This window comes from Oncorhynchus mykiss, chromosome 23 (assembly GCF_013265735.2).
Source record: "Oncorhynchus mykiss isolate Arlee chromosome 23, USDA_OmykA_1.1, whole genome shotgun sequence".
NCBI classification, from domain to species: Eukaryota; Metazoa; Chordata; class Actinopteri; order Salmoniformes; family Salmonidae; genus Oncorhynchus; species Oncorhynchus mykiss.
The window spans coordinates 11,315,558-11,331,077 of NC_048587.1; the positions used below are offsets into that span (position 1 = coordinate 11,315,558).

Consider the following 15,520-nt stretch of genomic DNA (forward strand, 5'->3'; position numbering starts at 1 on the left):
AAGTTAACATACACTTAGGTTGGAGTCATTAAAACTCGTTTTTCAACCACTCCACAAAGTTCTTGCTAACAAGCTATATTTTTGGCAAGTCTGTTAGTACATCTAGTTTGTGCATGACACTAATAATATTTCCAACAATTGTTTACAGACAGATTATTTCACTTATAATTCACTGTATCACAATTCCAGTGCGTCAGACGTTTACATACACTAAGTTGACTGTGCCTTTAAACAGCTTGGAAAATTCCAGAAAATTATGTTATGGCTTTAGAAGCTTCTGATAGGCTAATTGGCATAATTTGAGTCAATTGGAGGTGGACCTGTGGATGTATTTCAAGGTCTATCTTCAAACTCAGTGCCTCTTTGCTTGACATCTTGGGAAAATCTAAAGAAATCAGCCAAGACATCAGTAAAAAAAGTAGGCCTCGACAAGTCTGGTTCATCCTTGGGGGCAATTTCCAAAACGCCTGAAGGTACCACGTTCATCTGTACAAACAATAGTACGCAAGGATAAACACCATGGGACCATGCAGCCGTCATACCGCTCAGGAAGGAGACGCGCTCTGTCTCCTAGAGATGAACGTACTTTAGTGCGAAAAGTGCAAATCAATCCCAGAACAACAGCAAAGGACCTTGTAAATATGCTGGAGGAAACAGGTACAAAAGTATCTATATCCACAGTAAAACGAGTCCTATATTGACATAACCTGAAAGGCCTCTCAACAAGGATAAGCCACTGCTCCAAAACTGCCATAAAGAAGCCAGACTACGGTTTGCAACTGCACATGGGGACAAAGATCGTACTTTTTGGAGAAATGTCCTCTGGTCTGATGAAACAAAAATAGAACTGTTTGGCCATAATGACCATCATTATGTTTGGAGGAAAAAGGGAGATGCTTGCAAGCCGAAGAACACCATCCCAACCATGAAGCACGGGGGTGGCAGCATGTTGTGGGGTGCTTTGCAGCAAGAGGGTCTGGTGCACTTCACAAAATACATGGCATCACGAGGGAGGAAAATTATGTGGATATATTGAAGCAACATCTTAAGACATCAGTCAGGAAGTTAAAGCTTGGTCACAAATGGGTCTTCTAAATGGACAATGACCCCAAGCATACTCTCAAAGTTGTGGCAAAATGGCTTAAGGACAACAAAGACAAGGTATTGGAGTGGCCATCACAAAGCCCTGACCTCAATCTTATAGAAAATGTGTGGGGAGAACTGAAAAAGCGTGTGCGAGCAGGGAGGCCTATAAACCTGATTCAGTTACACCAGCTCTGTCAGGAGGAATGGGCCAGAATTCACCCAACTTATTGTGGGAAGCTTGTGGAAGGCTACCCAAAACGTTTGACCCAAGTTAAACAATTTAAAGACCAAATACTAATTGCGTGTATGTAAACTTCTGACCCACTGGGAATGTGATGAAATAAATAAAAGCTGAAATAAATCATTCTCTCTACTATTATTCTGACATTTCACGTTCTTAAAATAAAGTGGTGATCCTAACTGCCCTAAGACAGGGGATTTTTACTAGGATTAAATGTCAGGAATTGTGAAAATCTGAGTTTAAATGTAGTTGGCTCAGATGTATGTAAACTTCCGACTTCAACTGTACATTCTAACTGTAGAATTAGAAAAATGATTCTATTTCTATAATTTCAACAGATCACCCAAGTGTTTTGATCTAAATCACCAGTCAAAAGGAAATAGCAATATTTGTTTAAGGCCTAGATTTTTTTGCCCATATTGTGCAGACCTATGTGGCAGTGTGTAAATGATCTCAAATGAGATAAACTTTTGGTTGAAGTTTGAGTAATGAAACAATCAGAAAGCCCCACTGAAATGGCGAAAACCCCATTGAAATGGCGAAAACCCCATTGAAATGGCAAAAACCCCATCGAAATACTTAAAATGTATGTGTTGCTAAGCTAGGGTCATGCACAACTCATAAAGCCAATGTAGAACTTTTATTATTCAGAAAATACCGTAAAAAATAGAATTATATGATATTCTGTCTATATCGCCCAGCTCTAGTGTGTGTGTATGCATTTGAGGATCAGGTCTGATCTTTTCCCATGATAATGTTCTCAACCCCTCTAACGTGCTAAACTGTTAATGTTTGGAGAACTTTCTGTCTCCATCTTGTAAGAGGGAGAGAAGTCTCTGACAAGCAGACTTGCCTCACCTATCACTCACATAGCCGTAAATGACCACAGCAATCGGATTCGTTTCATTTAATTGCCATGCTGCATGTAGTCCAGTGTGTGTGTGTGTGTGTGTTGTATGGATTCAAGTGCTCCACTGTTCACCTGTAAACGTGTACCTTCTGTTACACTCTTTCCATCCTGTCACTAGCTGCTGTATATGGGGGTGCTGTGGCAGTTTCCTCTCAGGTAATAGTGATCAGTCAACACAGTAAACATGCTGACTAAAAATGTTTCATTTGTGAGAGAAAAGAAATATCCTAAATACGGGAAGTCATAAAATAAGGGATAAGATTGGTGTAAACACTGCCCAGCAAGCAAAACTGGTTGCAATGACGATATTATGGTCAGGTTATATACTGGTTGTATAAGGACGTTTTGTTGATGTCTTTAAAGCGGCAACCTGCGATTGCTACATCAATTTCTGGACTTTTAAATTTATGACATACTGTATACCCATTGATTCTTGAAGAATATAACTTGTGAATGCCTCATGAGCTTAGTTCAACTGTGCTACCCCTTCAGAACCCAAAATAAAAGCAATGTTTGTAACCAATGTCATTGTAAACAAACACTGTATAGCCTCAAAACATGGCTAGAACTGTACAATTGATCTCATGGATGGTAAGTCCTTGCATCCATAGCTCTCTCTATGAATTTGAAAGTGGTTACATTTATCCAGCCCCATCCCTCAGCTCTTTAAGCTACCACAAAAAAAACAATATTTATCTTGAACTATTAACTGACCAGATAACAACCAAAATATGACATCTTTCCCATAATGTCTTGTTATTGTCATTAAAAATACCTCTTCATCTGGTTGCAACAAGGACCACTGGGTTGTAATCTTACAACCAGAAAGTGATGACATTAAGACGTCTTGTGTCAATTTGGCCCGCAGCTGTTCTCTCCAGCCCCAGCCCAGATGAGATAGTTCTAGTGCAGACTACACAGCAGGGTAAAAGGTACTGTAGTTTAACTAGTTTAACAGAGCTTACAGGGCAGGATGTCCCGGTAGAGGTTCCTCTCCCGGTTCTCAGGAGCTTTCCCCACCAGACAGTTATCAAATGGCTGTAGATGCTCCAAGGCCTAAAACAAACAACACAAATAACAGCAACTGAAAATGTTTGCTTCTTCTATTGAAAAGGCAGACCAACGTGCATGATATGGTTAGCATACTTCATTAGTGTGTGTTTGCGTGCGTGTATGTGTATGAGGAACACAAACTGTATACCCACCATGAACTCTCGGACCAGTTCTTGCTGGTCTAGTTGATGTTGTAGTATCTGTATCAGGGCTTTCACTCTGGGTCCAGAGTATTGACTGGTTTTAGCTGGACTGATCATGGCTAGGCTGGCCAACTCTTCTTCTGAAACTATAGATGGGCCTGGAGAGAGAGGGGAGGGAATCAGTTCTTACATTTTAGTCATTTAGCAGACCCTCTTATCCAGAGCGACTTACAGGCACAATTAGGGTTAAGTGTCTTGCTCAAGGGCACATCGGCAGTTTGCTAACTAGTCGGCTCGGGGATTCGAACCAGCGGTTTTTGTAGACCAACCATTTAACAGTGCTTGAAAAAGAAAAAGCCATGATGCAAGAGCTCCTGGAGCAGTTTAGTGGTTAAGTGCCCTTGCTCAAAACATTTTGGGGATTTGAACCGGTGGCCCTGCCTTGTACCTGAGGAAGGTGACATCGTCTCCTGACCATTAGCTTCAAACGCCCCATCATCCTCATCCACGCTGCTCCAGCCGTCTGATTGGCTGTTCTTGCTGCCCGTGATGGGTTCGCCCAATGTCGTCACAGAGATTTGGTTCCTGGAAGGGGGGGGGGGGGGGGGGGTCAGGGATGAGACCATTCCTACTCTTCTGTAGGGGTCAGACCAGACCATATATAGTGTTCTGTAATAGGGTTGAAATCGTGCAAGGCTGACCCTCCTTTCCCTGCTTCTTTTTTACCTGACCTACAGGGTCGCGCTTTACATGACTTTTAGCTTATAAAGGCTTCCTAAAACCGTACTAATGCTTTCATAAGCACTAAGCATCTATAACCATATGTCATGCTTTATAAAGGGTTCATAAATGTGGCATAACTGTGTGACAATCACCAATGTCAAATGTGACATAACAAATGTGACATATAATGAAAACATGTGCTTTATTAAGGATGACATTTTGGGCTGAAGGATGGCATACGCTCTAAAGGGATGACATCTTAGACACATTACACCTAATCTCATTCCTAGACACTTCCGCCCAAATGTGCAAAAGGTCTGGTGGACCAACGCATCAAACTTCATTAGTTAGGGTTAGGTTTAAAATACAATTTTAAGAAGATAAATTATGGAAATGGGAAGGGTTAAGTAGTGTTAAGTAGTGACAATGACAAATACTTTACTCAGTAAGGTCATTCCTATAGAATTCTATGGTCACTCCCACTAAGGCCAAGTTGGTTGATAGATATTCACAGGCTTATATGTGCTATGTGTGCAATAGCCTGGGGATGACGCTACCACAAGAAACACTTGATGAAAGCCCCCAACCTAATGAAATTGAAAGTGTCTTTCTTCTGGAACCAAGTTACATGTTCCTTAGTACACAAACATGCACACAACAAAAACATTCACACCCTACAAATACCTCTCACACCCTACAGTAACCACCTGCGGATCATGAAGGAACCTTCATAAATAAAAAGAACATTAATAACCTATTTATTGACACTATGTGGTGTCCTGTAATACTTTGTTTAAAGTGAGACACCTTCGGTCATTCATAACACATACTTAAATGCCTTGTATCATATGACGATGTACTTACTGTAAAGTCTGACACCTTTGGTCAATCATAACACATACAGTGCCTACGGAAAGTATTCAGACCCCTTGACTTTTTGAAAAACAAATTATGTTACAGCCTTATTCTAAAATGTATTCATCGTTGTTTTCCCTCATCAATCTACACACAATACCACATAATGACAAAGCAAAAACAGGTTTTGAGAAATTTTTGCAAATTCATAAAAAATGTAATACTGAAATATCACTTTTACATAAGTATTCAGACCCTTTGCTCAGTACTTTGTTGAAGCACCTTTGGCAACGATTACATCAGCGAGTCTTCCTGGGTATGGCACTACAATCTTGGCACACCTGTATTTGGGGAGTTTCACCCATTCTTCTCTGCAGATCCTCTCAAGCTCTGTCAGGTTGGATGGGGAGCATTGCTGCATAGCTATTTTCAGGTCAATCCAGATATGTTCAAGTCCGGTCTCTAGCTGGGCCGCTCAAGGACATTCAGACTTGTCCCGAAGCCACTCCTGCTTTGTCTTGGCTGTGTGCTTAGGGTCATTGTCCTGTTGGAAGGTGAACATCACCCCAGACTGAGGTCCTGAGTGCTCTGGAGCATGTTTTCATCGAGGATCTCTCTGTACTTTTCTCCATTCATCTTTCCCTCAATCCTGACAATTCTCCCAGTCTCTGCCACTGAAAAACATCCCCACAGCATGATGCTGCCACCACAATGCTTCACCGTAGGGATGGTGCCAGGTTTTCTCCAGAAGTGACACAAGGCATTCAGGCCAAAGAGTTCAATCTTGGTTTCATCAGACCAAAGAATCTTGTTTCCCATGGTCTGAGAGTCTTTAGGTGCATTTTGGCAAACTCCAAGGGGTTGAATACTAATGTAAATAATGCTGTAATGCTGTAATTCTGTTTAAAAAAAAATATATTTTGCAAAAACGTCTAAACCTGTTTTCGCTTTGTCATTATGGGGTATTGTTTGTAGATTGCTGAAAAAAGAAAAATATTTAATACATTTTAGAATAAGGCTGCAACGTAACAAAATGTGGAAAAATCAGTGTCTCATTACTTGGGAAAGTATTCGGCCCCCTTGAACTTTGCGACCTTTTGCCACATTTCAGGCTTCAAATATAAAGATATAAAACTGTATTTTTTTGTGAAGAATCAACAACAAGTGGGACACAATCATGAAGTGGAACGACATTTATTGGATATTTCAAACTTTTTTAACAAATCAAAAACTGAAAAATTGGGCGTGCAAAATTATTCAGCCCCCTTAAGTTAATACTTTGTAGCGCCACCTTTTGCTGAGATTACAGCTGTAAGTCGCTTGGGGTATGTCTCTATCAGTTTTGCACATTGAGAGACTGAAATGTTTTCCCATTCCTCCTTGCAAAACAGCTCGAGCTCAGTGAGGTTGGATGGAGAGCATTTGTGAACAGCAGTTTTCAGTTCTTTCCACAGATTCTCGATTGGATTCAGGTCTGGACTTTGACTTGGCCATTCTAACACCTGGATACGTTTATTATTGAACCATTCCATTGTAGATTTTGCTTTATGTTTTGGATCATTGTCTTGTTGGAAGACAAATCTCCGTCCCAGTCTCAGGTCTTTTGCAGACTCCATCAGGTTTTCTTCCAGAATGGTCCTGTATTTGGCTCCATCCATCTTCCCATCCATTTTAACCATCTTCCCTGTCCCTGCTGAAGAAAAGCAGGCCCAAACCATGATGCTGCCACCACCATGTTTGACAGTGGGGATGGTGTGTTCATTGTGATGAGCTGTGTTGCTTTTACGCCAAACATAACGTTTTGCATTGTTGCCAAAAAGTTCAATTTTGGTTTCATCTGACCAGAGCACCTTCTTCCACATGTTTGGTGTGTCTCCCAGGTGGCTTGTGGCAAACTTTAAACAACACTTTTTATGGATATCTTTAAGAAATGGCTTTCTTCTTGCCACTCTTCCATAAAGGCCAGATTTGTGCAATATACGACTGATTGTTGTCCTATGGACAGAGTCTCCCACCTCAGCTGTAGATCTCTGCAGTTCATCCAGAGTGATCATGGGCCTCTTGGCTGCATCTCTGATCAGTCTTCTCCTTGTATGAGCTGAAAGTTTAGAGGGACGGCCAGGTCTTGGTAGATTTGCAGTGGTCTGATACTCCTTCCATTTCAATATTATCGCTTGCACAGTGCTCCTTGGGATGTTTAAAGCTTGGGAAATCTTTTTGTATCCAAATCCGGCTTTAAACTTCTTCACAACAGTATCTCGGACCTGCCTGGTGTGTTCCTTGTTCTTCATGATGCTCTCTGAGCTTTTAACGGACCTCTGAGACTATCACAGTGCAGGTGCATTTATACGAAGACTTGATTACACACAGGTGGATTGTATTTATCATCATTAGTCATTTAGGTCAACATTGGATCATTCAGAGATCCTCACTGAACTTCTGGAGAGAGTTTGCTGCACTGAAAGTAAAGGGGCTGAATAATTTTGCCTGCCCAATTTTTCAGTTTTTGATTTGTTAAAAAAGTTTGAAATATCCAATAAATGTCGTTCCACTTCATGATTGTGTCCCACTTGTTGTTGATTCTTCACAAAAAAATACAGTTTTCTATCTTTATGTTTGAAGCCTGAAATGTGGCAAAAGGTCGCAAAGTTCAAGGGGGCCGAATACTTTCGCAAGGCACTGTACTTTTGGGTCACGAGATTAAAATACAAAATCTAACTAAAAGTCCCCCACGTAATAGTAGAAAAGTGTCAATAACTATTCATGATATATGTACATGTCTAAACATTAACAATGATTTATATTTGTTCATATTTAAGTGACATGCATTAAATGACTGTTTTAAAACATGTTCCATTGTCAAATAAATGAAGACAATGCGAATCACTGTATATGGAATACATATTGGCTTAGAGAAATAACTCATTCTGCAACAGCAAAATAATTGTAGTGAATACTCAGTAGGGTCTGTAGAATGTACTGTATGGTAACATTTCATGGCGGTCTGAATGATACAGAGTGGCCTTTTCCTCCACCCATTCCATTGGCGGCCGAATCACATTCAATGTGCGCTTACTGCATTACAGAAAATCTGCTAACCAAACAACAGTGCAGGGCATGCTCACTGAATTAAAGGACAAGTACACTCAAAAATCAATGTTTCTTAGATTGTTTCCAGACCTCAAAAGACATCCCCTGATGTGGTTTAAGCAAGAAGTTGAGATCTCAACTTCCCCCAAAATGTTGGTACGGCCTTTTAAAATCAGTTGAAATGTTTTGCCTACTTCTGTTTTTTCTAATATTCCGTTTTCTTGGTTTTGGTTTTCCAGGTTTCGGTTTACCCCAATTTCAGGTCCAATATTGAATATGCACCCTAGTGGGAAAGAGGTTTGGCCATCCTAAAAATGTTTTAGTGAAATATAATATAATTAATAAAATGTACCATACAGTCATGCGTGAATACATTCTTACGTATGGGTTGTCAAGGGAATTGAATCCAATATGTAATCCTTTATGAAGCACAGGTTTATGTCATATTTGACATAGTGGGTTATGTCAGATTTGACATTGGTGGTTATGTCACAGAGTTAGGCCAAATGTATGAACCCTTTATAAAAGCATGACATATGGCTATAGATGATTTGTAACACATTTATGTAGGGTTTATGAAGGCTTTATAAGCTGCATGTAATTTAAGCGGGACCAAATACGGTCTAGAAAAGCTGCTATTATATCTGATATCAAACGAGATGGTAATTTTACATGAAGTAAAATGATGTGCCTTGCTTCATCTCTTTAAAATTGTTTTTTCTAGTACTGTAAGAAGTGTTCTGGCTTTAGATTTGAATAGTTGAGAAGTAAGATCAATATTTCATACCCACTAAGTTTGTGTCAAAAGTGCTGGTAAATGGTCAAAATTTCTGTTATTTGTAAAAGTTGAGATGAAAAATAGTTGATGTGGTTACTAAAACAGAGGTCACTCTTGATTTCTGTTCTGATTTTAGATTTGAAAAGCAGAAAAGTAGACCAAGATGTCATACCCTCCAAGTTTGTGTCTAAGTTGTTGGGAAATGGTCAAAGTAGATGATTTGTATCAAAAGTCATAATGTTTACTCATCGTCTCAGGCTTAGAATGTTATAAAGGAAATACTGTAACTTGGAAAGTATACCCACTACATGTATAACGTTTCCTTACTGTGCTTTGAGCATGTATTATTAAAAATGATGAACGTGTTTTTGTTCAGAGTGGGATGTGATTTGATTAGCTATAAGAAGTAATTGTTTTTTTAAGACTTTGCAAAGTGTGTAGTCACCGCCACTGAGTGAGATCAGAAAGTGTGCCGGAACTGCCCTTTTCCTACAAACTGTATAAATGATGGTAAATGCAAAGTATATGGTTACTGTAAGTGACAATCATTTCTGAATGTACTAATGCTAAGTGTCTCTGTCCCTCTCTCTCTCCATCTCTTCTTTAACAAGCAGCCATATTGTTGTCATTCTGCGAGGGACCTGTCTTCAGCATATTAAGTCAATAACCGATGCAACGTGAGAATGTTTATCCCGTGTTCCCATTTAATTAGCTAGTAAATAAATAATTAAACCAATTTGTGTAGTACTGAATCATAAGTAAGGCTCAGGTTTTTGCAGAAGCAAGGAGGTTACAACTGTTCAGAGTGATGATATGATACGAGGTTATGATTAATAAGTTAACTGATTATAGATGTGACAGCTAAAGACATTTTAGAGTTTAATTCAAGAGATGGTAACACTTTAAAGAACTGCTTTCATGGTGCCCCAGATCCTAATGAGATAATTGTTACATTAATTTAATCTGGTAACAATTAAATATAGTTAGTTAATTAGATAAATAAGTCTTCAGATTGATGTTAAAGTAAAGTTACGACACTCTTAATTGGTAGAAGATAATTGTGTTCTTATTCCAGATTTAAATAGCAGAGAAGTACATCAAGATGTCATGCCCTTTAAGTTTTTGTCTAAAGTACTGGGAAAGTGGTCAAAAATTCAGTTGTTTCTAAAAGTTGAAAAAAATGGAGTTGATGCAGTTACAGCTGTATTGTTTTGATTTTATATTTGAAAAGCAGAGAAGTAGATAAGGATTTCATACACTCTTAAGTTTTGTTTTAAATTATGGGAATGTGGTCAAAGTAGCTGATTTGTGTCAAAGGTCACAATGCTTAGAATGTGCTCACCCAGTGCTATAATTAGACATTTCTGAAAGGTCTTTAACAATTAATTCAACAGTAGGAAGTTAGCTAATGAAAGTAGTTGATGCGGTAACTAAAACAGCTCTACCTCTTGATAGGTAGTAGATAATTATGTACTTATTCCAGATTTGAATAGCAGAGAAGACAAAGATTTCATACATTTTAAGTATTTCTCTAAGTTGTTGGGAAAGTGGTCAAAGTAGCTGTTCTGCATCAAAAGTTACACTGTTTAAAGTGAATAGAATGTTGAAAGTCATAGCTTCAGCACGGGAGTTTTTAACAATGGGAGGTTTACAATGTTCAATAAATCCCATTAAAAGGTAGATGAAGTTTAATACATATTAGTAGTAAATAGGTCAATCGAATGCAGACCATGGGAGATAGAAGGACACTGGATTGGCGCACATTTAACACATCTGTCTAACAGTGGATATTTGTCAAATCTGTCATGATTGATGTATTATAACAGGCCCACAGGTCTACAATGTGGTTACTAAAATATTAGATTTAGATATATAGATTTAGATATATTTGGCTGCATAGCATTTAGAAGTTGTCCCTTTTAAGGTTTAGAAAAAGTGACTGCCAAATGCTAACTCCCATTCGTATAAGCTGGTAGCATAGCTGGCACACAGAAATCGGTTATGGAAGTCAAAGTAGTTTTTAACTGTTATGTAGTTGATTGATGACAATGGGGTTGAAATCCATACAAGCATTATACTCAGATTTTTACTTCAACTTTGTTTGAAATACACAAATAAACAATAGCCTAAATGTAGGCTAATTTAGCTGAGAAATTTGGTATTGAGATGCAGGTGGGAAAACAGGGCAGTCTTTTTATTTCATGCTATCTTGGCTGAGCTCCTATGTCAAGCACCGGGAAATGAACTCCAACATCTCAGAAGAGGTAAGGTATTTTCATTGAGCCAGTTGCTTGAAATTAACTGGATGGCTATAGAGATTAGCCCTCAATCATTACGAGTAGCGCAGTACAGAAAAATGTATTGGATGTGAATGACAGCTCCCTGAAGTGCAAAAAGCATGAATGCTCTGACTTTTGGGCAGTAAATGCTGTATGGCCACTGCAGTTCGGATTGACCATGAAGAGCCTTTAAGAGTCAAGTCAACTTCTATTCAACTAGAACATTCTATTGTGATATGGTTATATCATCATAGGAAACATGAGTTTGTGTTTTATTAGTGACTCTTTGCTCCCTCCTTGTGGTCAAAGTCAGTCTACACTACAGTAATGTGTAGTAACAGTGTGTGGTCTGGCACTACAGATGTACACAGGGTACTTTGAGAACAACAACTGAAACATGACTTTAATATTAATACACAGAGCTTACATGGCAGTTAACTCATCATGTAAACATCTATTTTGTGTCTGAAACTGATCATTCAAGTAAAGTGAATTTAGCTTTAAGAATCCAAATCGCACAGGCCCAAATGTGCGATTGTTATTGAGAGACAGATGGAGCAGAGGAAGAGAAGAGAGGAGGATAAAATTAGTCTTACCTGTCAGAGGCATCATGCAGCAAGTTAGCCACACTCTTGCTAGACAGGCAACAAGCCGGATGAGAGGGTATACTGGTACAGCTCTCCTACACAAAACACACACACACAGAGAGAGAGAGAGAGAGAGAGAGAGAGAGAGAGAGAGAGAGAGAGAGAGAGAGAGAGAGAACAAGAGAGAGAACAAGAGAGAGAAAGAGAGTGAGGTGACAGGTGGCTCTTAAGATACACTGCAATGTTACAGTGGTGTGTGGGTGTGTATGTGTGTAAGGCTCTAAAGTGCAAACATTTTGTTACATACAGAAAATATTGACTTTTCCCACATTTTGTTGTGTTACAGATTGCATTTAAAATGTATTAAATTGAGATGTGTCACTGGTCTAAACACAATACCCCATAACGACAAAGTAAAAACATGTTTTTAGAAATGTTTGCAAATGTATTGAAAATGAAGTACTGAAATATCTAATTTACAACAGTACAAAAGTATTCACACGTTAGAATCACATTTGGCAGTGATTACAGCTGTGAGTCTTTCTGGGTAAGTCTCTAAAAGCTTTGCACACCTGGAAAATAACAATATATGTGACCGACTGGCTCAAATCATGTAGCAAAATTTGAAATTGTGTTTTTTACATTGGATAAAAGTAGAGACTAGGAGCTAGGAAATGGTATATCATACACTACAGTTAAGGAGCAATGGGGAAGTTATTTTGCTTTTAAAGTTTATAAACTCACTTTTGAGAAAATGGCCTTTGAATGTTTTGCTACTACTACTGGAGAGACTTTCTTTGTCTACACCCACTCAGCATCGTTCACACCCTTTTAAGCTTTATCCCACCCATCTCTTTAAAGGTTTATCTGACTTTTTTTAGTCAGATTCAAAATGTCTATTGATAACAAATTTGTATTTTGTGGTTGTGACCCAAAGACTCTTGACCATTTATTTTGAGACTGTTTTGTCAGAAGATTTTGGAGTACGTTAGAAGATTTTATTATAAAATGAACTACTCTTAATGTTAATTTTTTATGATTCATATTTTTTTTTACCCCTTTTCTCTCCCCAATTTCATGGAATCCAATTGGTAGTATTTACAGTCTTGTCTCATCGCTGCAACTCCCATACAGACTTGGGAGAGGCGAAGGTCGCGTCCTCTGAAACACAACCCAATCCAACCCAACCAAGCCGCACTGCTTCTTGACACAATTCCCATCCAATGATGTTTTATTTTGATCCAAATTATACGGACCCTGATTTAACTTACATTGTTAATTTGTTTATTTTTCACAGCAGATTCTTTATCCATAAAATGAAGTGTGTGGAGAACAAACCCATCTTTACATTGTTTAAAATATAATCTAAATATTATTTTGAAATTATCAGTACGTATAAAAACAAAAAAGCAATACATACCATTAAACTTTTTGACAAATTGAAAATGTATCATCTCGATATGTAATACTGTTAGGTTTATGTACTCTTGTTTGTATATTTCTGTTTTTGCATTTGTTTTGTTGATAATAGTAATAATAATAATAATAATAATAATAATAATAATAATAATACAAAACACATTTTAACTTCTAAGGGCTAGGCCCTTTTTTTTCTCAATTTCCGCCTGGAAATGTTTTTTTTTTTTGAGAGACCATCCTCTTAGAAATACAAGAGAAAGGTCATTGAAAATGAGCTCCTTGGATGGAATTCCTATGGCTTCCACAGGGTGTCAGCAGTCTATGTTCAAGGTTTCAGGCTTGTAACTTCAAAAATGAATAAGAAATAATAGTTTTAGTTGAAGGACACAGTCTTAGAAATTCGTATTTGCATGCGTCATGAAGAAATTACGCAACTGCTAAAATTTCCTAAATAAATATTATAGTTTGATTACATTTTAGGGTATCTGAGGGTTAAATAGAAATGTATTTTGACTTGTTGAAACAAAGATTTTCGGATTCCTTTCTCTGCAAATTGAACGAGTGGATTACTCAAATCGATGGCGCCAACTAAACAGACTTTTTGGGATATAAAGAAGGATTTTATCTAACAAAATGACACTACAAGTTATAGCTGGGACCCTTTGGATGACAAATCAGAGGAAGATTTTCAAAAAGTAAGTGAATATTTAATCTTTATATGTAAATGTATGAAACCTGTGCCGGTGGAAAAATATGTTGATGTGGGGCGCCGTCTTTAAACAATCGCATGGCATGTTTTCGCTGTAATAGCTACTGTAAATCGGACAGTGCATTTAGATTAACAAGAATTTAAGATTACATCTGATATAAGACACTTATATGTACCTAAATGTTAAAATCCATAATATTTACGATTATTTATTTGAATTGTGTGCCCGCTAACGGGACACCGATCCTGATTAAAAAGCAGTCAGGCACCCAAGCTAACTTTCTAGCTACTTCCAGACACAAGTGATGGAACAGCTCACTGAACATTGCTCGCTATAGCAGAGCTGGTTAGGCTGTTATGTTATCCAGAGCGTTGGTAACTGCAACTGGATAAAGCACTAAATAAACTTCAGTTAGTGCTAAATACGGCTGCTAGAATCCTGACCAGATGTCACGGATGACTCGGAGGTGATGGTAGGAATCAGGCGCAGAGAGCAGAGGGTTCACGGAAAAATGCACTTTAATCCGGCACAAAATGGTCATGCCCAAAACACAGGGCGGAAAACACAGACCAATCCAAACACAGGGTAACAATGGTCCGGAGCACAATAACACCTCCAATACAAGATGTGAACAAAATATAATCCCGCACAAACAAGGGCGGGCTACACAAGCTTAAATAGGAAAGCAAAATAAGAAATCACAAATACAGTGCCTTGCGAAAGTATTCAGCCCCCTTGAACTTTGCGACCTTTTGCCACATTTCAGGCTTCAAACATAAAGATATAAAATTTAATTTTTTTGTGAAGAATCAACAACAAGTGGGACACAATCATGAAGTGGAACAACATTTATTGGATATTTCAAACTTTTTTAACAAATCAAAAACTGAAAAATTGGGTGTGCAAAATTATTCAGCCCCCTTAAGTTAATACTTTGTAGCGCCACCTTTTGCTGCGATTACAGCTGTAAGTCGCTTGGGGTATGTCTCTATCAGTTTTGCACATCGAGAGACTGACAATTTTTCCCATTCCTCCTTGCAAAACAGCTCGAGCTCAGTGAGGTTGGATGGAGAGCATTTGTGAACAGCAGTTTTCAGTTCTTTCCACAGATTCTCGATTGGATTCAGGTCTGGACTTTGACTTGGCCATTCTAACAACTGGATATGTTTATTTTTGAACCATTCCATTGTATATTTTGCTTTATGTTTTGGATCATTGTCTTGTTGGAAGACAAATCTGCGTCCCAGTCTCAGGTCTTTTGCAGACTCCATCAGGTTGTCTTCCAGAATGGTCCTGTATTTGGCTCCATCCGTCTTCCCATCAATTATAACCATCTTCCCTGTCCCTGCTGAAGAAAAGCAGGCCCAAACCATGATGCTGCCACCACCATGTTTGACAGTGGGGATGGTGTGTTCAGCTGTGTTGCTTTTACGCCAAACATAACGTTTTGCATTGTTGCCAAAAAGTTCAATTTTGGTTTCATCTGACCAGAGCACCTTCTTCCACATGTTTGGTGTGTCTCCCAGGTGGCTTGTGGCAAACTTTAAACGACACTTTTTATGGATATCTTTAAGAAATGGCTTTCTTCTTGCCACTCTTCCATAAAGGCCAGATTTGTGCAATATACGACTGATTGTTGTCCTATG

The 15,520-nt window shown here is 38.5% G+C and overlaps 1 protein-coding gene across 1 annotated transcript in view; it reads right to left on the reverse strand.

The window, feature by feature from the left end:
• The window catches only part of LOC110503077 (tyrosine-protein phosphatase non-receptor type 20-like), a 29,980-nt gene extending 17,831 nt beyond the window's left edge, over nucleotides 1-12,149 (reverse strand). The window contains exons 1-5 of the mRNA XM_021581432.2: nucleotides 12,145-12,149; nucleotides 11,755-11,793; nucleotides 3,882-4,018; nucleotides 3,443-3,591; nucleotides 3,203-3,293 (exon numbers count right to left, since the gene is read on the reverse strand). Of these exons, the coding sequence (XP_021437107.2) occupies nucleotides 3,203-3,293; nucleotides 3,443-3,591; nucleotides 3,882-4,018; nucleotides 11,755-11,793; nucleotides 12,145-12,149 (421 nt within the window). The remainder of the gene's footprint in view (nucleotides 1-3,202; nucleotides 3,294-3,442; nucleotides 3,592-3,881; nucleotides 4,019-11,754; nucleotides 11,794-12,144) is intronic.
• Between the last annotated feature and the right edge of the window lie 3,371 nt (nucleotides 12,150-15,520).